Genomic DNA, 26,628 nt, shown 5'->3' on the forward strand with positions numbered 1-26,628 from the left:
GCAATAGGATAGGATCTGGGGCACCATGGTGGCTCAGTGGTTAGTACTGTTTCCTCACAGCACCAGGGACCCAGGTTTGATTCTAGCCTCAGGCGACTGTCTGTGTGGAGTTTGCACATTCTCCCTGTGTCTGCGTGGGTTTCCTCCAGATGCTCCGGTTTCCTCCCACAGTCCAAAGATGTGCAAGTCAGGTGGATTGGTCATTCTAAATTGCCCATAGTGTTAGGTGCATTAGTCATATGGAAATGGGTCTGGGTGGGTTACTCTTTGGACAGTTTGTGTGGACTTGTTGGGCCGAAGGGCCTGTTTCCACACTGTAGGGATTCTAATAAAAAAAAACAGGCATTGATCGGTAGTGATCTGGAATTCCTGATATGTTCACCAAAGGGATGGGTGACAAGTGTCATCCTCCTGAGAATGTCTCTCCTCTGGCAATGCTCCCCGACTAACTAATCCTTTCCTAGTGCCCACTTAGTGATTACTCTTTTATTCTCTCCCTCTTTCCTTACTTCTCTCTCATCTTTCTTGCTCTGTCTCCCTCTCTCAGAATGTTCTGGGTTCATGTTCCATGACAGACTCTGTTACACTGCAGTCCAAGGTTAACATTCCAACTCTGCACTGACAGAACGGTGCACTGTCAGACATACTGTCTTTCAAATGAGGTTTTCAAACAAGTTTGAAGAGAGCGGGGAAGTTTACCCCCTTCAACCACAATCAATAAAATAGATTACTGATCATTACTGCATTGATTTGTTTGGGAACTGTCTTTCTCCCCTTTCGATAAGTCAGCAAGCCTGCAGTCATTAAGAGCAGTTACAAAACGGTAGAGCACATCACAGAACATAGAACATAGGACAGTACAGCACAGCAACAGGCCCTTCAGCCCACCACGACAAAAGGGAGGACTGCAGATGCTGGAAATCAGAGTCTAGATTAGAGTGGTGCTGGAAAAGCACAGCAGGTCAGGCAGCATCTGAGGAGCAGAAAAATCCTGCTGCCTGAGCTGCTGTGCTTTTCCAGCACCTCTCTAATCTAGACCTTCAGCCCACCATGTCTGTGCTGACCATGGTAACAGAGGCTCCCAGCATGTGACAGAGACAAATTGCAGTCGCAGGCAACTATAAGTGATGAAGGGCTTTTGCCCGAAACGTCGATTTTCCTGCTCCTCGGATGCTGCCTGGCCTGCTGTGCTTTTCCAGCACCACTCTAATCTAATCTCTGGTTTCTAGCGTCTACAGTCCTCACTTTTGCCTGGCAACTATGTAGTACCTACACTGCTGTCAACATCTGCAATCAACAATAAATGGACCTCCTTTTTTTTCACAAACACAAACAATAACAAAGACAGAGATCAGATTTTTCCATTGCCCTCACAACCAACCTATTCGGAATGAAAGACAGGCTTCAAAAACAACAACAACTTCTATTTATGCAATGGTTTTTAATGACGGAAAAAGAAATCAACAGGCACTCAGAGAAGTTCGAGTTAATTAAGGAGAGCCAGCACGGATTTGTAAAGGGAGATCACACTTGACTAATCTAATTACTATTTTTGATTACAGTAACAGACAAGTTTGATTAAGGAATGAACTGGACGTTGTCTACGTGGATTTTGTGAAGGCAGTTTGAACAAATTCTTCAGACAGCACATTCCAAATCAGTAATCTCCCCCGCTTTGAAGGTCAAGGACAGCAGATAAATGGGAATACCATCACCTACAAGTTCCTCTCCAGCACCCTGACTTGGAAATATACTGCCATTCCTTCAATGTCACTGGGTCAAAATCCTGCAACTCTCTTCCCAACAACACTGTAGCTGTGCCTACACCAACTACATGCTCATGACATTTCTCAAAGTCAATTGGGAATAGCCAATAAAAAGGCAAAATTCATGGCTCTTTGCTTAAATATAATTTGGAGCTGTCGGTGTTGTACTGGGGTGTACAAAGTTAAAAATCACACAACACCGGGTATAATTGGAAGCACACTAGCTTTCAGAGCGCCACAACTTCATCAGGTCAACCACCTGATGAAGGAACGGCGCTCCGAAAGCCAGTGTGCTTCCAATTAAACCTGTTGGACTATAACCTAGTGTTGTGTGATTTTTAACTTTGCTTAAATATGCACAGTATTCAAAGCAAAAATGAATTAATGGCATAAGTACAGGTTAATTGGTGAGATCTCATAGTCATTATGGAGATTACAAGGAGATCAAAGCTCAGAACTAAATATTCAGTGATACGTGACTTTCTGAAAGGACAGGAAGGAAGGGGTTATGGGTAGTACTGTTGATATGGGATGGATTAAGTATGACAGCAAGAAGTTATCTTGGATCAGCAGACATAGAATCCATATGGATGGAGGTGAGAAATAAAAGGGAAAAACAAGACACTGGTAGTTGTAGTTAATAGATCCCCTAACAGCAGCTGCTGGTGGAACAGGAACATACTCAGGATAGCTTCTTAGAACAATATGTGGTGGATCTAACCAGGATCATGCTATTTTGGATGTGGCAATGAGGTAGATTTAATAAATGATCTCTGTAAGAGATTCCCAAAAGAACAGTTGCCATACCAAGTTAGAATTTAACATTTAGATTAGATTAGATTCCCTACGGTGTGGAAACAGGCCATTTTGGCCCGACAAGTCCACACGGCCCTCCGAAGAGCAACCCACCCACACCCAATCCCCCACCCTGTATTTACCTCTAACTAATGCACCTAGCACTATGGGCAATTTAGCACGGCCAATTCACCTAACCTGCACATCTTTGGACTGTGGGAGGAAACCGGAGCACCCGGAGGAAACCCACACAAACACAGGGAGAATGTGCAAAATCCACACTGAGGCAGGAATTGAACCTGGGTCCCTGGCGCTATGAGGCAGCAGTGCTAACCACCAAGCCACCATGCTGCCCCAAATCAAGCAGAGGTCACTGGTTTAACAAGAATTTAGTTTGAGAGGAATAAAGATGGGTCTGAATCAACTGTGCTGAACGTAAATAAGGGAATTACAAAGGATTGAGGGCAGGAATAACTGGAATGGATTAGGAAAGGAGCTAAGCAGCAAAGATGGTTGAGGGACAATGGCCAAAGGAATAAAGATATTTCAGAAAATTGGCTTACAGCAAAGTTACATCCTCGTGAGGAAGAAGGATTCTAGGAAGGGGATAAGTCAACAGTGGTGCACCAGGGAAGGCAAAGTTCGCATCAAACTGAAAGAAAATGGTATACAATGTAGTAAAGATTAGTGATAAGCCAGAGGATTGGGAATGTTTTAAAAACTGACAAAAGACAACCAAAAACCAAGTGGTTGAAAATAAACATTACAAATTACTTGCAAGTGATATCAAAACCAGAGCTTCTTTAAATAAAAAGGAAGAGTATGGTCAAAGTGAATGTAGGCCACTTAGCAAAGCAAAGTTGAAGCAATAACAACAGGGAATCAGGGGCTGAATAAACAGTATGTATCAATCTTCACAGCAGACAACACTAACAGGCTTCCAAAGTTTTACCAAATATTCAAAGGGCAAAAGGAAGAGAGGAAATGAACAATTTTTCATCATTTATTTAAATGATTTGGATGTGAACATAGGAGGTATAGTCAGTAAGTTTGCAGATGACACCAAAATTGGAGGTGTAGTGGACAGCCAAGAAGGTTACCTCGGAGTACAACGGGATCTTGATCAGATGGGCCAATGGGCCGAGGAGTGGCAGATGGAGTTTAATTTAGATAAATGTGAGGTGCTCATTTTGGAAAGGCAAATCAGATCAGAACAGGACTTATACATTTAATGGTAAGGTCTGAGGGAGTGCTGCTGAGCAAAGAGACCTTGAAGGGCAGGTTCATTGATCCTTGAAAGTGGAATCCCAGGTAGACAGCCTTTAGTGGTCAGTGCATTAAGCATAGGCATTGGGACGTCATGTTGTAGCTGTACAGGACATTGGTTTGGCCACTATTGGAATACTGTGTGCAATTCTGGTCTCCCTGCTAATAAGGAGGAAGTTGTGAAACTTGAAAGGGTTCAGAAAATATTTACAATGATTTTGCCAGGGTTGAAGAGTTTGAGCTACAGGGAGAGGCTGAATAAGCTGGGGTTGTTTTTCCTGGAGCATCGGAGGCTGAGGGGTGACCTTAAAGAAGTTTATAAAATGACAAGGGGCATGAATAGGGAGAACTGACAAGGTCTTTTCCCTGGGCTGGGGGTGTCCAAAACTAGAGAACATCGGTTTAAGGTGAGAGGGGAAAGATTTAAAACGGACCTGAGGGTTAACATTTTCAAGCAGGGGGTGGTGTATGGATGGAATGAGCTGCCAGAGGAAGTGGTATAGGCTGGTACAATTACAACATTTAAAAGGCATCTGGATGGGTGTATGAATAGGAAGGGTTTAGAGGGATGTGGGCCAAATGCTGGCAAATGGGACTACATTAATTTAGGATATCTAGTCAGCAAGGGCATGGGACCAAAGGGTATGTTTTCATGCTGTACTACTCTATGAGTCTATCACTGGAGAAAACTTGCTAGGGAAACTAATGGGGCTAAAGATGAGTAAGTGCCCTGGATCTGATGGGATGCAATATTAAAGGAAGTAACTACAGAGATAGCTGATGGACTGGCAGTAATCTTGCAAAAAGCCTTAGATTCTGGAAAAGTCCCAATGGAACACCTTTATTTGAAAGAGGAAAGAAGACAAAAAAAATTAACTATAGGTCAATTGGCTCAACATCTGTTATTTGGAAAATCTTAGCGTCTGTCATAAAGGATGGTCGAGCTGGGTGCAGCTCCAACAATACTCAAGAAGCTTGACACAAATCAGTACGTTTAAATGTCACTACATCCACAAACATCCACTCTCTCCACCATTGACGCTCAATAGCAGCAGTGTGTACTATCTATAAGATGCACTGCAGAAATTCACTAAAGATCCTGAGACAGCACCTTCCAAATCCATGACCACCTCCATCCAGAAGGACAAGGGCAGCAGATACATGGGAACACCACCCACTTCAACAATGCCTCCAAGGCACTCACGAAGACTTAGAATTATTTCACTGTTCCATATGACCGTAAGAGAGGGGAGCAGAATTGGACCATTCGACCCATTGTGTCTGCTCTATTCTATCATGGTTGGTATATTTTCCAACTCCAATCTTCTGCCTTCTCCCTGTAACCCTTGATCCCCTTACTAATCAAGAACCTACCTATTTCTGTCTTAAAGACACTCAATGGCTTGGCCTCCACAGTCTTCTGCAAAAATGAATTCTACAGATTAACCACCCTCTGACTGAAGAAATTCCACTTCATTTCAGTTCTAAAGGGTCATCCCTTCACTTCGAGGCTCTGCCCTCAGGTCGTAGTGTCTCTGACTAGTGGAACCATTTTCTCCATGTCCACTCTATCCAAACCTCTCAGTATTCTGAAAGCTACAATCAGACCCCCCTTCATCCTTCAAAATTCCAAGTACAAACCCAAAGTCCTCAACCACTCCTCATACGTCAAGCCCTTCATCTCGAGGATCGTTCTTGTAGATCTCCTCTGGACCACTTTCCAATGCCAGCACATCATTCCTTAGACGCAGGGCTCAAATTTGCTCACAATATTCCAAATGGGGTCTGACCAGATCCTTAAACAATCTCAGCAGTAAACCCCTGCTCTTGTAATCTCAACCTCTTGAAGTGAAAGCCAACATAGCATTTGTTTTCCTGACTGTTAACTAAACCTGCATGTTAATCTTAAGAGGATCTTGAACTCGGACTCCCAACTCCATTTGTGCGTCACATTTCTGAAGTCTTTCCCTATATAAAAATTAGCCTATCCCCTCTACTCTTCCTACCCAAGTGCATAGCTTCACGCTCTCCCATATTATTCCATCTGACATTCCTTTGCCCACTCTCCTAGCCTCTATTTGCAGTCTCCCTGCTCCCTCAACACGACCTGTCCCTACACCTATCTTTGTGTCATCTGCAAACATAGCATCAATGCTCTCAGTTCCTTCAGTGTCACTGGATCAAAATCCTGGAACTCCTGCCCTCCTCAGTGGCATTGCAGGTGTACTTGTTGCACATGGACGGCAGCAGTTTAAGAAGGCAGCTCAACACCACCTTCTCAAGGGCAACTAGGGCTGGCCAATAGCTGCATGCCCAGCCAGCAATCCCCACATCCCATGAGTGAATAAAAACAAAATGGCTGAGCATTTAGAAATAAAGAAAATGTGCAAGCATGTGTCAGCACGGCTTATTTAGGTGAAATCATGCTGGGCCAATTCACCAAAATTCTTTGAGAGAAGGTAATACATAGAACAGATAGAGGGAAAGCAGTAGCTGTAATATATCTGGATTTTCAGAAGGTACCGCCCATTAAACTACTTTATAAGATACAAGCCCATTGCTGGAGGTGGTATATTAGCGGGTAAAGAGGATTGGCTAACTCATAGAAGGCAGAGAGTTGGGACAAGGGGGAACGTGGAATGTCACGTTTATTACAGATGAGGGTGAATTTCTTCTCTGAGAGGGTAGTGAATTTGTGGAATTGAGAGCCGTGGAGGTTGGGTCTCAATATATTCAAGGCTAAGATAGATAGATTGTTAATCTGTAAGGAACTTGAGGGTTATAAGGAAAGGGCAGGAAAATAGAGTTGCAGCTGATCAGATCAGCCATAACCTCACTGAATGACAGACTTGATGGGCTGAACGGTCTATTTCTGCTCCTATGAGACAAGGTCTTAAGTTAATACGTGAAAAGCCAGTTTTCAAAACTGAGGTTATGGACACAAAAGGTCAGTTACTGCTTGAATAAAAGAGTGGGCTAAGGTGTAAGTGGCAGATGATTGTTTTTCAGACTGGAAGATATACAGTGGGTCCAAGAGTCAGTGCTGGGATCATTATGTTTTCAATACATAAAAACAGCTTGGACATTTGATACAGAGTAAAATTTCAAAGCTTGCTGATAAAACCTAACTTGTAGGAATGGCAGACAGAATGATACAAATCCACCGTACCAGGGCACCAATAGGCAAATAAAATAGCATTTATTAGAAAGACATGTGGGGTGACTCATTTGACAGATGGGATAGGGAAAGAATATGGGGCAAGAGTATTTTGGGGGGGGAGAGAATACAGGAGGGGGGAGAGAATACTAGGGGGAGGTAGAATACAGGAGGGGAGAGAATGAGATTGAGAGGCAGAGTTAGTGGAGAAAAGAGGGTGAGGGGAGAGAGGAGGAAAAGGAGTGAGGAATTTGAGAGGAGAGAGAGTGGGGTAAAGGATAGGAGGGAGGTGTGGGAATCTCGAGGAGAAAGCAAGGAAAGAGAGATGGAAAAAATATTCACACAAGCACAGCTCATGAGCAGATCCTGTGATAGTGGGTGCTATAAATCCTTGTCGTAATATAAGTCTCTCTGGAATGAGTTTATGTTTTCAAAAGCTGGGGCAGCTGTCGTACTACAATCAATAGGTTTTCCAGACTGCTCAGTTCATCCAACCATCCCTGCCTTGGCCCCGCATACTCTGACCCCTCTTCCCTTGCAATGCTGTGCTCTGTAACTAAATTGTTCACTACCTCCACATTCCCAGCCCTGTCCAGACTCTAATATGTTGTTCAGACTTCTCCATATTCCGCACATCTGCTAGAGTACCCACGTTCTTATTCTAGACAGTCTACAACTGCGACTCCCCACCACACACCCTTGAAGGGTTTCCCTAAATCTTTCCATAGGCTTGCAAAGAATGTGCAGCAAGAAACAGACCTTTCTGCCCAATCAGTCCATACTTGCTCCCTCCTTACCTATCATCATAAAACTCTATTGCTTGCTCCCTCATATACTTGTCTAGCTTACTTGAACATCCCAGAAAAAAGAGACACATCTTACTTTTTGTGTTGCACTCCTCTGAACAAAAGCAAGAATCCCAAATTCACTAAATAAATCACCGTAATTTACACTACTGCAGAGAACAGTGTTGCAAAGCAGGAACCCATTGTGAAAACCAAAAGGATTATGTTCCAGTCTTTTGAATTAGAATCCCTACGGTGTGGAAACAGGCCCTTCGGCCCAACAAGTCTACGCCAACCCTCTGAAGAGTAACCCATCCAAACTCATTCCCCCACATTTACCCATGACTCATGCACCTAACCTATACTTCCCTCAACACTATGGGAAATTTAGCACGGCCTAACCCGCACATCTTTGGATTGTGGAAGGGAACCAGAGCACCCAGAGGAAATCCGCGCAGACACGGGGAGAATGTACTCCACACAGACAGTCACCCGAGGCTGAATTCGAATCCAGGTCCCTGGCGCTGTGAGGCAGCAGTGCTAACTCTTTCTCCATTGTAATGCTTTGTCCCACCAGAGTTTAAATTCTAATTCATCAGTATCCCTTTCTCCTGTTATGGAAATTATAATGGCTGTTTAAAATTTGTTATTCTTGCACTTGTCCTACTCAATGCAAGATCAAAATAATGCAGCAACTTGTCTCTCTATCCAGTTAGATTGACGATCATTACTAAAAGTGACTCATTCAACATTCATTAAACAAATGGTCCAGGATCTACAGTAACCAACACTCAAGTCTTCATCATCATTCATTGCTTATTACACCAGAAGCAGGTCTCGTAGTGCAGTGGCAGGACCAGAAGGATTGGGTTCAAATAGCACCTGTCCCTGAGTTGTGTCATACCATGTCCAAGCAGATTGATTAAAAATAATTCTAATGTCAGAAGTCCTGAATCCTTCCACATCACTGCTTAAACTCCCATATATATTTAAAGGATTTCATTGCTTGAATGATTTATTGCCATTTGTATTCAACAAATAAATACTGTAAAAAGTGTAATACGTCGCAACACTCTGGCACCATTTTGACTTACTGAAGATATTAAGATTAAGACTAAAATTAAGATATTGGACTTAAACCATAAGAAAGATAACCACTGAAGTTTAAATAAAATTACCTCTCACTAATGTTCAGTCATATTTACTGGCCCTACCTTCAAAATAAGTTTAACATGTCTCCCAGAGGTTACATTGTCTATTTCTAGCAAACTACCTTTTATAATAGTGAACTAATCTGATTGGACATATTTAACATGGAAATGATTAAACCATACTTGGGGAATTCTACAAAGTACCAAGTCAGCGGAAGGAGGAAAACATTGTGATCTACGAAAAGATAGGAAAGGAATGTGAGAAGGGAAACAGTATTGCTAACAGACAGCTTTAATTTTGCAAATATAAACTGGGAAAACCCATGTGATTTAGTTGTAAATTACTGCTTTGTAACCAAGAGTATCTTCCTCCTGTGAGGAAGAACATAACTAGAGGTCATCAATATCAGATGGGCATCAAGATAGCCAAAAGGAAATTCAGTACAGACTTTAACTAAAGAGGGGTAGGAATGTGGAATCTATCACCATAGGGAGTGGTTGGAGTGATTAAATTTAAAGGGCAGCTTGACAAACATGTGAGGAAGAAGGGAACAGATGGATACAATCACAGATACAGATCAGAAATATGAATTCTGACTTAAGACTGACTGGCTTGAATGGTCTTCTTCTGTGTCATCTAACTGATGTAAGGTTATGTTCTGTTGAAAGGATGATATGAAGTCAGACGTGGCAAGGTTTGTGTGGAGCATAAAAATTAGCTCAGACCAATAGGACTGAATAGCCAGTTTCTATGCGGTAAATTCTACTTATGGCTAATCATTTGGTAATAAAGACCTTGAGAAAATGTGACTTTTTTCAGGCAAACTCAAATTCTGTGTAAACCTGCCAGAGATCCTGAACAAAAATAAACAATTGTCCTGCTGCTATTTCTGTTTCGTATGCACAACACTCTCCCCAGATTGCAGTGAGGTCTCAGTGCACTCTTTACAAAACCAGATAAAAAAAATTGATCATTAATTCAGCAGCATGTTGTTGAAGAAACAAAAAGGGCAGATTGTACATTTTTGCTTTTCTACATCCTATTGAGTATTCTATTCCTTAACAATGTATGTTTGGTCACAGTAATGGTGCTTTGAATGCTGATGCATGTTATTTAAGAGACCCACCACGCAGAATGTAATCCCAGGTGATTGCAGGCATTACGTTGTAGTATTTTACCATCAGTAGCACTGAATATATTCCACACTTTAAAATGCGCCTAAGTCTCTTGGGAGGCCAAATACATCTACAAAGTGAACCTGGCCACCTAGCCGGGTGCATCGGGGAATTTGAAGTCCTCAGAGTGCTGGGCTCAAATCATTATTTGCACTAGAAGCTGTTTCATAAACAGTACTTGAAATAAATCAATTTGATACTTCATGAGTTTGTATTTTGTTGCTGGAAAGATTAGACTTTAGTTGCAACAGCACAGCAGTACATCTACGTCTCAAACCTACAACCAGGATCCAAAGTTCACAGAAAATGAAAGCCTTTTTGTTTTGAGAGGGAGCATGCGGCAGGTCCATGAGGGGCCCTGCTCCTCACGTTTTCTGATCCCCCTCGGGAAACAGAAAAGTTGGCCAACTGAGTTTCACTCGTCAGGGGAGTAGATGGGGTTTAGAGGAAGCGACAAGTGAAGAAAACCTGATGTGAGAACTGTTGGAAACTGACGCTGGCTTTTCATGGCCACAGGGTCTTTGACAGAGTGATGGAGGCGACAGCCATTTTGAGGCCTGTCAGCTACAGTGTTCAGCCAGACATATAAAGAGGCAACAAAATTACTTCCTCACAAAACAAAACCGTCCGATTGTTTTCCTTGATGTCTGATCTGAATTAACACAATAAACACACCCCGATATAAATCACATGAAAAGCCTGAGGGATGAAGGGAGCTGGCACCTACCTGTAATACCTGGACTGTAAGTAAGTGGAGCACACAGCTTTCGAGACGTGACTCGCTGAGCCGAAATCTATCACCTTTACTCGGTACGGCTGCCTGACCGGGTCCACCAACATGATGTTCTCTGGCTTCAGGTCAGCGTGAATCAGGCCGAGGTTCTTCAGCTTCATCAAGGCTGTGGCCACCTGCTGCAGGATGGGCCTGATGTACTTGAGGGGCAGCGGACTGAACTTGTTCTGCTTCAGGAAGTCGTACAGGTTCTGTTCCAGCATTTCAAAGACAAGGCAAGTGTGGTTCTTGTGCTGAAAGCACTCATAGGCCCGGACAAAATTGTAGTCATCCGCACTCTCTGTGCTCAGTCGAGCAAGGATGCTCACCTCGATTTGGCCCTGCCTTGCATAGGAAGGGTGGTTCTTCAGAATCTTGATGGCTACAATCTCATTGGTCCCCCTTTTCCAGCACTTCACTACTTGGCCAAACGTCCCCCGGCCGAGAAACTCCAACACTTCGTACGTGTTGGTCATTGAGCACAGCACTTCGTGCTGCAGGAGCTGGTAGTCACCCTCGCTGTTTGACCCACTGTTCTTGGAAGTGGCGGTGGAAGTGGCTGCCGTGGCAACAGTGGCGCCGCTGGTGGCGTTCTGAAGCATTGGCGGATGCTCCTCGATGATCTGCACGCTGCCGGTGTCCTCGAGTTCCTCACTCTTCCGCTTCAGGCCGCATCTCTGGTAGGTATCGAGGAGGGTCACAGTGCTGCGGCGGGTCAGGTTCTGCGGGCCTCCCAAGGCCTGAGCAGACACGGCCACCACCCCCGATGTGCTGTTTGCTGTTGTGAAGACAATGTGGCCGGCACTGGCTGGGAAAATCACCGTCTGCTCGTAGGACAGATTCGGATTGGTAACTTGAAGAGAAGCGCTGATTGTTGACTGTGCGAGGTTCGGACTCTTGCTCTGGTTGTAGACTTTACTGTGTGAACCATACCCGGTCATATCCCAGTTAGAACCCGGCTCCACTTTCAGTTTCTTCACACTGCAGAAGGCACTTGACTGGATTGTGTGAGGGGAAAAGACTTGCACTTGTGAGGCCATACCTGCAAAGACAACAAAACAAAGGCTGAATTCTATAACACCTGCCCAAGTGCAAATAGGAGAACCTGCATTCCTATAGCACTTTTCCTAACTTCAGGATGTCCCAAAACAATTTACAGCCATTGATGTTCTTCTGAAATATAGTCGTCATAATATAGGAAGTACAGTGCCAATTTGTGCATAGCAAGTTCCCAGAAACAGTGAAGAGACAATGACTAGATACTCCATTTTAGTAACATTGGTTGAGAAATAAATTGCATGGCAAAAGTTCCCAAAGTGTGTGACCTTTGACATCCCCCTCAGATGGGTTTAATATTTAATCGACTGAATATTGCTGAAAATTAAAAGATGGCCACCAGGGCATTTCTGGAGTTGGGACTTGAAAACCCCTGTCTCTTGGTAGTGCACAGCTCTGGGAAATCCCTAAAGCCTGCTGAAGTTATACTTCTGCAATTCCAGAAAGCTTCTTTGACAAGACAGCCTAAGGTCCCACTCTCTCCTAGCTTGATTGACAAGAGCAGCTAGCAGATGCAAATACCAAACCCTCCAGACATACCATCCTGACTGGGAAATGTATCACCATTCTTTCAGTGTCGCTGGGTCCACATCCTGTAAGCTCCCTCCCTCACAGTGCTGTAGGTACCCTACATCTTAAGCTCTGCAGTGGTTTAAGAAGGCAGTGCCTCACCACCTTCTCCTGGGCAATTAAAGATGTACAATATATATCTCCCTCGTTATTGATGCTCATATTTCGTGAATGAGTAGCTCTCCTTGACAGTTGGAATTAGAGCTCAAATGTGATCCATGCTCTAACCACTCAGAGTAAAGAACTTTCTCTTCAATTCCCAACTGGATTTGCTGGATGTTCGATCATGGATGGCACCACAGCTAAACTCAATCCTGTGTCCGCTCAATGACCAAGTATTATCCAACACAGGCCTAAAGGTTATCAATCAGAAGAAAAAACAGTGCTGCTGGATTCATTCCTCTTCCAGTTCGACTGATGGAAACATTAGCCTTCAAATAAAAGAAAGTTTCTTTATCTACTGGAGGACCAACAAGCAAATGTTTTTGACACAGAGTGTTGAAACAACTCATCCGGGTTAGTGAAAGTGACAGGAGTCAGACTGTAAGAACAGGGAAAGACCCTAGAGTGGAGTAAAAGGTGGAATGCCTGAGGGGAATGGATACCTGGACTGGCAGCAGGTGAAAGGAGGTGGAAGACTGTGAAATATTATACAATAGGGGCAGAGAGAGAGAGAGAGAGCGCGATGACAGACAAACAGAGGGAGGGGAAGTACTAAGCAGGTTTAGCAACCTTAAAAGTGGCTAAACCTACAGGTCCCGATGAAATGTATCCGAGGTTGTTGCGTGAGGCAAGGAGGGAGGTATCAGAGAGCCTGTCTGTAATTTTCAAATAATTTCTTGCCACACGAGGTACCAAAGAAGTGGGGGATTGCTAATGCTGTCACATTATTAAAAAAAAAGAGGAAGAGATTGACCAGGAAATTACAGGCTACTCAGGCTAACCTGTACGGTGAAGTTATTGAAAAGAATTCTGAAGGACAGAATATATCTGCACTTGGAGAAACATGGATTAATCAGGAATAGTCAGCATGGATCTGTTAAGGGAAGGCCCTATTTGACAAATTTGATCAAATTGTTTGAAACAACGAGAACTGTGATGTGGTTTACACATTTGACGTGGTTTATATGGACCTCAGCGAGACTTTTGATTAGGTCAAAAAAGTAGGAGCCCACAAGATCCAAGATAAAGTGGCACATTGAATTCCAAATTTGGCCAAGAAGCAGGAAGCAGAGGGTGATGCTAGAGGGATATTTCTGAAATTGAAAGTCTGTTTCCAATGTGATCCCACAGGGCTCATAGCTGAATATGGTTTACATTGATGATCTGAACTTCAATGTAGGGGTATAATCAAGAAATCTGTAGACAATGAATATTGGTAGGGTGGTAGATGATGAGGAGGATAGCCATTAAACTGAAAGAGGATTCAAAGCATTGGCAGCTGGGCAGATTCAGGGCAAATGGAATTCAATTCAGAATAGTGTGAGGTTGCATTTTGGTGGCTCACAAGGCAAAGACATACACAACGGATGACAGGATCCTGGAAACTACTGAAAATCAAAGGGCCCTTGATATGAATATCACAGAACCTTGAAGAGTGGAGATCAGGCAGATAAGAGGGTTAAGAAGATAGATGAGATAATTGCCTTTCTTAGCTGAGGCAATGAATACAAGAGGTTATGATGGAACTGCAGAAAATGCTTGTTAGGCCACAACGAGAACACAGCATGCAGTTCTGTTCACTACATTATAGGAAGTTAAAAATCACAATACCAGGCTACACTTCTCCAGCTTCCACCCAAAACATATTAAAACAGCCATTCCCTATGGACAAGCCCTACGCATACACCGGATCTGCTCAGATGAGGAGGAACGTGACGGACACCTGGAAGTACTGAAGGATGCCCTCACAAGAACGGGGTACAATGTTCAACTCATCGACCGCCAGTTCCGACGTGCCACAGCAAGGAACCGTAATGACCTCCTCAGGAGACAGACACATGCTGCAACCGACAGGGTACCCTCCGTTGTTCAGTACTTCCCACGGGCTGAAAAATTACGCCATGTTCTTCGTGACCTGCAACACATTATCAATGAGGATGAGCACCTCACTAAGACCTTCCCCACACCTCCACTACTTGCCTTTAAACAACCGCCAAACCTCAAACAGATCATTGTTCGTAGCAAACTGACCGGCTCTCAGGACAACTCCATACAACCCTGTAACGGTAGATGCTGCAAAACGTGTCAGATTGTGGACATAGATACCACTATTACGCGTGGGAACACCTCCCACCTTGTACATGGCTGGTACTCATGTGACTCAGCCAACGTTGTCTATCTTATACGTTGCAGGCAAGGATGCCCTGAGGCATGGTACACTGGGGAAACCGAGCAAAGGCCACGACAACGGATGAATGGGCACCGCACAACAATCAACAGAGAGGCGTGTTCCCTCCCAGTTGGGGAACACGTCAGTGGTCCAGGACATTCAGCCTCGGACCTTCGGGTGACCATCCTCCAAGGTGGATTTCGGGACAGGCAGCAGAGGAAAGTGGCTGAGCAGAGGCTGATCGCTAAGTTCGGTACCCATAGGGAGGGCCTCAACTGGGACCTTGGGTTCATGTCACATTACAGGTGATCACCATTGCACTACACACACACACACATATTCCTACACACACATACACACACGGACACAGATACACACATATGCGCACACACACACCCCCACACATGCACCCCCTCACAGACTTAAGACACTCTGCACTCACTACACACACACACACACACACACACACACACACACACACACACACACACACACACACACACACACACACACACACATATATATATTTTGTGTGGTGAATTTTTTTGGTACTTTCAGAGTTACCTTGCACTTTGCTCAAAAACCACATACATTCATATAGAACTTGGAGCTCAAAAGCTGCATGAATTTATGTAAAACTCTGTTATCTCACTTTTTAGATTAGAATCAATCTAAACATCAGGTCATAGACAGAGAACACAGGGGGCTAACACCTTCAACATATTGTCTAGCTATCACCATTGTTAACAGCTAACCCGAGAATGCAACTTTTAAAAAAAGGGTTTTGTGATTTACACATGAAAGAAGTGAAACTATCACTGTATTCTAACAGATGAAAGGCTTAAAAGACAATCAATTCTTCAATGCATAATTTCAGTTATATCACACTGCAAATTTTTGCTATAAATTCTGTGTTATGATCGAGCCCTCCACAATCACCTGATGAAGGAGCGTCGCTCCAAAAGCTAGTGCTTCCAATTAAACCTGTTGGACTATAACCTGGTGTTGTGTGATTTTTAACTTTGTACACCCCAGTCCAACACCAGCATCTCCGAATCAAGGTTATAGTCCAACAGGTTTATTTGGAAGCCCTAGCTTTCAGAGCGCCCCAGCTTCATCAGGTGGTTTCGGAGCAGTGCCCTGAAAGCTAGTGCTTCCAAATAAACCTGTCGGACTATAACCTGGCATTGTGTGATTTTTAACTTTGTCCACCCCAGTCCAACACCGGCATCTCCAAAACAATATAGGAAGGATGTGGTTACACCAGAGACGATGCAGAGGAGATGTACCAGAATGCTGACTGGGCTGGAGGCTGTCAGCTACCAGGAAAGATTGGATAGGCTCAGATTGTTTTCCTTAGAGCAGTCGAGGTTGAAAGGGGACCTAGCATTGAGAAGTATCAGAGTACGAGGGGCATAGATGGTGTGGATAAGAGAGCACATTTTTCATTAGCAGTTGGGTCAAAAGCCATGGACTTAGGGTGAGGTGTAGAAAGCTAACAGGAGAGCAGAGGAAAATTTCATTCAACCAGAAGGTGGTGGGAAATGTGAAACTTACTACCTGAGAAAGGTGGTCAAGTTAGAAACACTCAATGTTTAAACAGTATTTAGACATCACATGTCCAGATCTCCAAAACGATGGGCCATGAGCTGGAAAATAAGATTAGCATAGGCAGCTCTTGGTGGATTGGTGGAGATACAATGGGCCAAGTAGCCGCTCTCTGCGTTTTAACAATGTAAATAGTCCATGAGTTTAACGCCATGAGAACCTATCAGAGTGAAATGTCACAGGAAAACTACTGACCAGAATTTGCCACAGAAGGAGATATTGTGACTGGACACCGAATCTTGGTCAGAGTTGGATTGAAGAAGCACCTTCGAGAAGGAGAGCGAGGGACTGATGCAGAGAGCTCTGGGCAAGGCATTCGACAGCATAAGGCCCAAACAGCCATTGGTGGATTAATGTTGAAGGGTGTGGTGCTGGAGAAAGCATAGCTGATAAGGCCGCATCCAAGGAGCAGGAGAATTGACGTTTCAGCATAAGCCCTTCATCCTACATTGGTCAATTAATGAAGGGAATAGGATAAGTTCAAGATTATATAAGGTGGAAAATACTAAGCTCGTCAAGAAAGTATTGACTCTTTGAATGGCGGTAACAAAGGCATGTTTGAGGGTTTTCACAACAGATAAGTCAGGGAGGCAATGTTATAAAGATGGCAGTTGGTAGTTTTGATGATGGGTGATAGTCCCTTAACATGAAATTTTAAGCAATGACAATTAACAGTCTAGAAACAAATCAAGTGAGCAAATGTCCCTGCCTGTCCAACAGTCCAGCATTAATGTGCGAATGGGACTGGACTCCAGATTCCAAACTAGCTGTTGCATTGGGCTCTTCAATCCAGCAGTAGCTAGCTGTCTGAGGACCAACGGTCAGTAGAATTGGTGGTTTGGAGGTGGATGGTGGCCCAGGACATTCTCAGAGTGGCCCAGGAATAGTGAGCACGTCTCTCGGACTGGTCTGAGGTTCCTGGTGCTTTTCATTATGACAATCCACCGAATCTGAAATATAATTTCTCCTCTTCTGGTTTACCCCCTTCAGCTGCAAATCCTGCTCTGCTGCTGTTTAGATCAGAAAAGAGACTAGCAAATATTGCAAGAAGCAATGTAGAAGACCAATGCCATGTTAGCCTTAATTCCAAAAGGGTTGAGATGAAGAATAAAGAAGTCTAACTATAATTATGTAAGGCTTTGGAGATAGTGCACAGAGCAGGGATTCCCGGGTACAGCTTTGTAAGAGAGTCCTTCCACATTTCAATCCTGAATGGTAAGCTCTAACTTTTATGGGTTATTCCCTCTTGCTACTAATTCTACTCCCACCACCCTATCACCCCACCCAACAGGAAACAGCTCTTGCATAGAAGGAAGGATATTCTCGTCTTAAAGGTGGTGTAAATAGATGGGTTACTGTTGAGAATGTGGTGCTGGAAAAGCACAGCAGGTCAGGCAGCATCCGAGAAGCAGGAAAATTGACGTTTCAGGCAAAAGCCCTTTACTCCTGATGAAGGGCTTTTGCCCGAAATGTCGATTTTCCTGCTCCTCGGATGCTGCCTGACCTGCTGTGCTTTTACAGCACCACACTCTCGACTCTAATCTCCAGCATCTGCAGTACCCACTTTTGCCTAGATGGGTTACTGGGCTATCCGACGAAGAGAGGCTGAGTAAAGTGAACCGTATGTCCAATCGGATTCTTCAGCGTGATACTGCAGGAGGTGCTGTCTTTCTGATGGGACATAGGAACTGAGGCTCGGTCTGATATCTCTGTTCATAGCTGGCGATCACACAACACTGTTTTGAAGCAGAGTGGGGTATGGATTTATCCCTGATATTCTGGATAATATCTATTGCCAGCAGCATCACCAGTTATGTCTGGGAGCTTGCAGTGCACAACTGACGGCAGGGAGCCACACTTTGAAAGTGTGAGCACTTAGAAAGGCCCTATGGTGGTGAAAGTCTCCATTTAAATGCAAATCTTTCAGTAGTAGTACAGAGCCACTGCAGAACCAGACTGTTTGCCCGGCATAATGTGCCAATGAACCATATTCTTTGCTGTCAAGATGTGCCCATGTACTTTTTCACCACAATGGTCTGCAAATGGTTAAAAGTTACACTCGATCCTCAAGATGCTGGGAGTTTCAGATTATGAGCATAAGCTGCAAATCCTGGAAGGCTTTGGTGCCTAAAAACAGCACAATACTTCAGACCAGGCTAATGTTATCCATCACAGGGTTCACCTTAATAAACAGCTTTGAGACACAGACCTCAATTTAGAACTTGTTTACATCTTGCTTCACTCAAGGTTTCATAATAATTCAGAGTACCTGCAGCAGCGGTAAAGCACAAACACTGCGATATTTTTCTCCCCGGGGTGTGGGAACCTTGCGTTGCTTGGGCCGTCTTCTTATCTTGCCACACCTCCCCCCCCCACCACCCTCCCCCCACCTCCACTTTGGAGAGCATCACCTCTGATATTCCCTCTCTTTTGCCTGGTAGAGGTATACAGCATGGAAACAGGCCCTTCAGCCCAACTCGTCCATGTTGACCAGTTTTCCTAAACTGAACTAACCCCATTTGCCTCCATTTGGCTCCTCCCCATTTAAACCTTTCCTATCCATGTACCTTTCCAAATACTTTTTAAATGTTGCAACTGAACCTCTACCACGTCTTCTGGTAGCTCGTTCTATACACAAACCACCCCCTGCATGAAAACGTTGTCCCCTCAGATCCGTCTTAAATCTTTCCCCTCTCACCTTAAACTCATGCCCTCCCGATTTGGACTTTCCTGCCTTGGGGAAAAGACCTGGGCTTTTCATCTTATCGAAGCAGCTCATGATTTTATAAGGTCATCCCCTCAGCCTGCTATGCTCCAGGGGAAAAAACTTCCAGCCTACCTAGCTTCTCCTTAGCACCACAGATTCCCTACAGTGCAGGTGGAGGCCATTTGGCCAATTGAAGCATATGATTGTAGGATATAGGAAGAAATAGATGTGTTTGTCAGATAGGTAGACAAGTGGCAGATGGTAGGTAATCCTGATAAGTGCAAGATAATGCACTTGGGCAGAAGAAACAAGATGAGGAACTATTTAATGAACGGCAGGACATTGGATAGCTTAGAGGAACAGTGATATCGTGGGGAAGTAGTCACAGATCTCTGAAGTCAATACAGTACATGAATAGGATAGTTAGAAAGGCATATGGACACTTGCTTTCATCAGTCCTGGCACGATGTATAAGACCAAGGAGGTAATGCTGCAGTTATACAGAGTGTTGGTGAGGCCACTGAAGTACTGTGCGCAGTTGTAGTATCACATACACGTTTTCTCTCTCTCTCTCTTTCTCTCTCTTTCTCTCCTTCACACATGCACACATGCATACACACATGCATACACACACATATACAAGTCTATGGCATGAATTTGCATTTGCAGATGAGTTCTATTTTGTTTAAAAAGCACACAATCTATAAGCAGTCAGTCCATGTGATGTTTTATAAATTCCTGCTTTGGAAATAGAGAGTCAGAGATGTACAGCATGTAAACAGACCCTTCGGTCCAACCAGTCCATGCCGACCAGATATCCCAACCCAATCTAGTCCCACCTGCCAGCACCCGGCCCATATCTCTCCAAACCCTTCCTATTCATATACCCATCCAAATGCCTCTTAAATGTTGCAATTGTACCAGCCTCCACCACTTCCTCTGGCAGCTCATTCCATACACGTACCACCCTCTATGTGAAAAGGTTGCCCCTTAGGTCTCTTTTATATCTTTCCCCTCTCACCCTAAACCTATGCCCTCTAGTTCTGGACTCCCCCACCCCAGGGAAAAGACTTTGTCCATTTATCTTATCCATGCCCCTCATAATTTTGTAAACCCCTTTAAGGTCACCCCTCAGCCTCCGACACTCCAGGGAAAACAGACCCAGCCTGTTCAGCCTCTCCCTGTAGCTCAGATCCTCCAATCCTGGCAACATCCTTGTAAATCTTTTCTGAACCCTTTCAAGTTTCACAACATCTTTCCGATAGGAAAGAGACCAGAATTGCACACAATATTCCAACAGTGGCCGAACCAATGTCCTGTACAGCCACAACATGACCTCCCAACTCCTGTGCTCAATACTCTGACTAATAAAGGAAAGCATACCAAACGCCTTCTTCACTATCCTATCTATCTGCGACTCCACTTTCAAGGAGCTATGAACCTGCACTCCAAGGTCTCTTTGTTCAGCAACATTCCCTAGGACTTACCATTAAGTGTATAAGTCCTACTAAGATTTGCTTTCCCAAAATGCAGCACCTCGCATTTATCTGAATTAAACTCCATCTGCCACTTCTCAGCCCATTGGCCCATCTGGCCAAGATCCTGTTGTAATCTGAGGTAACCCTCTTCGCTGTCCACTACCTCACACCTTTAAGCATTTTCTGAGCTGAGATGTCACCTCTTTTTTTTTTAAATATGATAAATTCTTAAATTGTCTCAGGTCTGTGACTTGAAAAAAGTTCTGGGATTTACATATTAATCACTGGAAACCTGTATCCCAATTCTAAGTGATTAAAGGCTTAGCAGCAATCTAGGTTTGTTCAATATATCGCATCAGTTGAATGACACTTTGATCTTTTACTATAAATTCTGTGTCCTGTGATCCTGCCCCACTAGTTACCTGACAAAGGAGCAGTGCTCTGAGAAATAATCCTCTTGGACTACAGTCTGGTGTTCTGTGATTTTTAACATTGTCTGCAGGAAGGATGTGATAGCACAAGTGGGGGTATGGAGGAGGTTCACCTGGGATGGAGAAATTGAATTATAAGAAAAGACTAGATAGGCTTGGATTGTTTTCTTTAGAGCAGAGAAAACTGAGGATAAATGTGACTGAGGTGGATAAGATTAGGAGGGGGTATGGACAGAGTGAGTAGTCAGCAGCTTATTCCCTGAGGGGTCGATCATTAGAGGGCATCGTTTTAGGGTAAGAGGCAAGGGAATCAGAGGGGATTTGGGGAAAAGAACCTTTCACTCAGTAGGTGGTAGGAATCTGGAATGCACTGCCAGGCAAGTTAGTGGAGACTAGAAACTGTATAACCTTTAGAAAAAAACATTGGATGAGTACTTCAAATGTGCAGGAAATTGGGATGAGTGCACTTATAGTGGTCTTTATGTCAGTGCAGCCACGATGGGCCGAAGGGTCTTTTTTGCGCTGTATGAATCTATGAATTGGCTCTCACCCTCCAAAGAGCAATCTACCTCCCCATTCCTGTAACCCCATATTTCCCATGGCTGGTCCACCTCACCTACACATCCTTGGACACTTTAGCACTCCAATTCTCCTTATTGGAGCTCCAGTGTTTCAGCATAGAATGGTGATGTGACCCCAGACTTTTTTGGTCTCCTACATTCAATGCCTTACCCCTAGTGACCCACAAGCAGGAAGGGTATTACACTGAGGTTACCTGCACAGCAGGGCGGAACTGCTTCCTCTGGTAAAAAGACATCAGTAATGAGGAGACAAAATCTTAGAGTCAGAGCTAGAAGGCTCAAGACAAATACTTATTCAGAAACAAACACAAACAATGCTGGAAAAACTCAGCAGGTCTGGTATGCCTCTTCTGCAGAGGGGTCACTGGACCCGAAACATTAACTCGGTTTGTTGCTGCACAGGTGCCGCTAGACCTGCTGAGTTTCTCCAGCATTCTTTGTGATTTCCGCTATCCGCAGCACATTGCCTTTATTCAAATATATTTTCAGGGAGGAAATTGGTAACCCTTCTCTCCAAAATGGTTGTGGATGCTCAGGGTCAGTGGGAGAATCCAAGGCTGAAACTTGGTCCATAAGGGAAAGGCAGCAAAGGCAGGGAAAGAGAGCTGAGGGACAGATCAGCCATAGTCCGCTGAACACTGGACCAAGTTTGCATGGCTGAATGGGCTGTTCCTATTCCTAATGCTCTCCAAAGTTGCAGACGGGTCAGTAACTTGCTGTGTCAGGCACACAACAGATCAGGAAAGGGAAAAGCTGAACACAGAGGGCATTGAACGGCCTCAGTTTCACTTCGCACCTCGCCTAGTACTTCTGATAAGATCTTCGACTATTCTTTCATGTGTTAATAGGCATCGCTGCATAAGTCAGCATTTGTTGCCTGCCCTTAAATTCCCTTCAGACAGCGATGGGAAACTCAGCATTGGGCACATTGTCTCAGTCATGGCGTGCTCATGAACAGAAACACTGCGTAGCATATATAAGGACAAAAACCTGGCTCAGCTTAACACAAAACACAACAAGTTTCCCTGTGACTGTGAAACAGTGTCAAAGGCACTCACCAAGACTCTGCTGGGGGGGAGCTGTTGACAAACAGAATGCGGTTGGGTAGGGGGGGTGGCATGGAAATGCCTCACGGTGCTCACCAGAATTTGGTGTGTGCATCACCTCCCTCTATGACTATCCTGGGAAGTTCAGAAGTTGTCTCCAACTCAATCGATTTACCCTCTTGGAAGAGGATTAAGTAAAGATTACATACTCTACAATCCTGCTGAGGTACAAATACTGGATTGCATACTTGGCCCACACAATTCTACATCCATGTTTAAAATAATGGTATTCTTTTACCTGGATCCTTGGTTACTAAGAGACAAAGGAAAGGGTGTTGAGTTGTAAGTTAAGAACACAAATCGATCATTCATCCTGCCCGGTTTGCTCCACTCACCACCATTCGACTGAACCATGGCTGATCTTCAGCTTGATTTCATTGACCAAACTGAGTCCTCTGTTCCTGGAAATCCTTAGCAACAAAAAATCTATTATACCTCATTCTTGGCATCCGAGCATCCATAGTCTTTGAAGGAGAAAGTTCCAGATTTTTACTTTTGTCCCAATGCAAAATGGTATGGATTACACAAGGGCTGGACAGGACTGTCCTCTCTTCACATCCTGCTGTTAGCTTCACAGCATCGTCACTGCAGAGTTTCGACAATATTGCAAACAGTGCAAGCCAAATGAGGGCCAAGACAGAAATCAATCTAATTATCTGAGGAGGATCCAGATCATAGAATCTTAACATTTCGCAGGCTGGAGTGGGAAGAGTTGGAGGGCAGTTTCACTTTGCATTTGGGTCATTACCAAACATGAGTACATTGAAAGGTCAGTAAAAGGTACAGTGAGATTGGTGACCAGGAAATGACACCAACAGTACAGATTAGATTTTGATACTGACTCATTCTCCCCTTATCTCTGATACAATGACTGTAATTTTACTGCAACCCTGGGCAAGTTTGCATACAGGTTTACCAAACGTACTGAAGTACAGTCAATAAGGGGCAGAAAGGTTTCCCTCCATCTCAATCACCATTCCTCTCTCAACTTAAGCCAGCAGCAGCAGCAGGTATATTGCTCATTCACCTCTTGTACCATCTATGAGATCTTGAGTGCATGAGTTACCAACTCCATTTATTAATATAACAGCAGGTAGTAATCCACTGATTGTGAGTCACTTCAGCACCTGCTTTCTTGGTCACCTTTGTCTTCAATATTTCTAATTAAACATCAAGCATAACAACAGATTCACACACTAGATGCAATTTCCATTTGAGTTCCAAATAAATGGAGCTTCTTTCTTCATAATTTTTTTTCTTTTTTCTTTTACAGATAATGACCATGTCTTCAAATTGCAACCAAGATCCCCACTGAAAATAGTGCTCCAACGCCCAATTGAAACACAGGGAGAGAAGAAGGCAATTCAATCATTGTCCAGCTTGATTTCTTTATCAAGAAGTAACCGACCAAAGGAAATCAAATTTAAACTGTTCCAGAGATACTACTTGAGATAAGATCTTAAACAATTTAAGGTGGACGCAAAGGACTCAGCAATTAGCAAAGGTGTTTTCCTATATTCTCGACAATACTTAACTCTCAACCAAATGTCATTGTAAACGCTCATTCTGATCACTTATTTCATTATAGAACATAACATGTACAGAACGTAACAGCGCAGTACAGGCCCCTTCGGCCCTCGATGTTGTGCCGACCTGTGGAACCAATCTGAAGCCCATCTAACCTACATTATTCCATTCTCTCTCATCCATATGCCTATCCAAATACCATTTAAATGCCCTTAAAGTTGGCAAGTCTACTACTTTTGCAGGCAGTTATACTCTTGCAGTATAACAACACCAAAACTGACGAATGGCTAAAGCCAAGAGTTTGAAGTGGCTCTTCAATAAATCACAAAGAGCAGCTTTCAAGTTGGCTCCAACGTCATTAGGATACCTGACCACATCAAAACCTACACAGCGTCAATGTGATGGCCTTGTGACCCCTTGGAGTGCCGTCCCCGTTCAGCCATAAATGTAACCTTTTCAAATAAGTGTAAGTAGTTTGACCAATAAAGTGAAAGCTCTTTGGAACAGAAATGACCCGAGTACAGTGATCTATGTTTCACCTTTACCATTAGTATACAGACTGTAGGGTGTGCAATATATGGAATTGCTCCATTGGCACAATGCATAAATGCGAATTTTCTTCTCCCAGAGAATAGTGAGCCTACAGGATTTTCTGCCATAGAAAGCAGCTGAGGCCAAAACATTGGATGTTTTCTAGAAGGACATAGATATAGTTCTTGGTGCTAAAACGATCAAAGGGTACAGGGCAAAACTTGGAAAAAGGTACTGAGTTGAATGATCAGCCGTGATCATATGGAACGGCAGAGCAGGCTCTAAAGGCCAAATGCCCTTCTCTTATTTTCTCTGTTAGTGGGCAGAGGCATGGCAGATGCAGTTTAATGTGGATAAATGTATGGTTATCCACTTTGATGGCAAGAACAGGAAGGCTGATTACTACCTAAATGGAATCAATTTAGGTAAAGGGGCAGTACAGAGAGATCTGGGTGTTCTTGTACACCAGTCAATGAAGGTAAGCATGCAGGGACAGCAGGTAGTGAAGAAGACTAATAGCATACTGGCCTTCATAACAAGAGGGATTGAGTATAGAAGCAAAGAGGTTTTTCTGCAGCTATACAGGGACCTGGTGAGACTGCACTTGGAGTACTGTGTGCAGTTCTGGTCTCCAAATTTGAGGAAAGACAGTCTGGCTATTGAGGGAGTGCAGCGTAGGTTCACGAGGTCAGTTCCCAGAATGGCGGGACTACCTTATGCTGAAAGACTGGAGCGACTGGGCTTGTATACCCTTGAGTTTAGACGACTGAGAGGGGATCTGATTGAGACATATAAGATTATTAAAGAATTGGACACTCTGGAGGCAGGAAACATGTTTCCGCTGATGGGTGAATGCCGAACCAAAGGACACAGCTTAAAAATATGGGGTAGACCATTTAGGACAGAGATGAGGAGAAACTTCTTCACCCAGAGAGTGGTGGCTGTGTGGAATGCTCTGCCCCAGAGGGCAGTGGAGGCCCAGTCTCTGGATTCATTTAAGAAAGAGTTGGATAGAGCTCTCAAGGATTGTGGAATCAAGGGTTATGGCGATAAGGCAGGAACAGGATACTGATTAAGGATGATCAGCCATGATCATATTGAATGGTGTTGCAGGCTCGAAGGGCAGAATGGCCTGCACCTATTGTCTATTGTCTAACACTTCATTGGTTACAAAGCACATTGAAGCCATGAAAATACATTATTGCTTTCTGAATCCACTGTTCTCTACTTTAATCGGTATCTGAAACAGATTCTCATGGCATTTTAAACTCAGAACTAATTTTTATGCAATTTGAACATTTTGTCTTTGCATATAATATATCTCTTTTGCACTCCTTCTGTACCTTTCTCTCATCCATCTTTCACGGAAGCTCAGACTGACATAAAGAACTGGTAACTAGAGATAACCAAAAGGTTTCATGAAGCATTCATACCACTGACTTGTGCAACACGCCACTCCTTCAATAGCAGTTCTTCCTCCTTTACTTGGTTTCAGATCTCTGCTCATTTTAACTTGGAGACAAGAGAGAGATTACAGATTTTTCTCTTCTAGCAGTTAGTCTCTGACTACAACATAAATATCTGGTTGTGCTCACAAATAAAACTTCCAGAGCAGGGACATTTAGCCAGGTCTGAATGGTTGGTAATTGACTGGATTAGTTGGACTGAAAGTACTTGCTTTTGCCCAATTTAGCTAAAGCAAAATGAAGAGGATCAAAGTTTATTTCTTGTCTTCTCTCCGGCTATAAGTATTGATGGCAGGAATTTGTTAAACTCTGAGTTATGCACTCTCAGGGTACGGTCATTACTGGCAAAGCTTATATTTATTATCAC

At 43.8% G+C, this 26,628-nt stretch overlaps 1 protein-coding gene across 7 annotated transcripts in view; it reads right to left on the reverse strand.

Moving 5' to 3' along the window:
• The window catches only part of hipk2 (homeodomain interacting protein kinase 2), a 273,548-nt gene that overhangs the window by 190,741 nt on the left and 56,179 nt on the right, over positions 1-26,628 (reverse strand). For 6 of the 7 annotated variants that reach the window (XM_043708959.2, XM_043708963.2, XM_043708961.2 and 3 more), the window contains one exon: positions 10,824-11,910. In XM_043708959.2, the coding sequence (XP_043564894.2) occupies positions 10,824-11,910 (1,087 nt within the window). Of the gene's footprint in view, positions 1-10,823; positions 11,911-14,379; positions 14,674-26,628 lie in introns of those variants that run through there. The other variant, XM_087997507.1, reaches the window with a different exon arrangement.

Source organism: Chiloscyllium plagiosum, unplaced genomic scaffold (genome assembly GCF_037043375.1).
Source record: "Chiloscyllium plagiosum isolate Xiang-an unplaced genomic scaffold, Cpla_swu_hap1 HiC_scaffold_19, whole genome shotgun sequence".
Classification (NCBI taxonomy): domain Eukaryota; kingdom Metazoa; phylum Chordata; class Chondrichthyes; order Orectolobiformes; family Hemiscylliidae; genus Chiloscyllium; species Chiloscyllium plagiosum.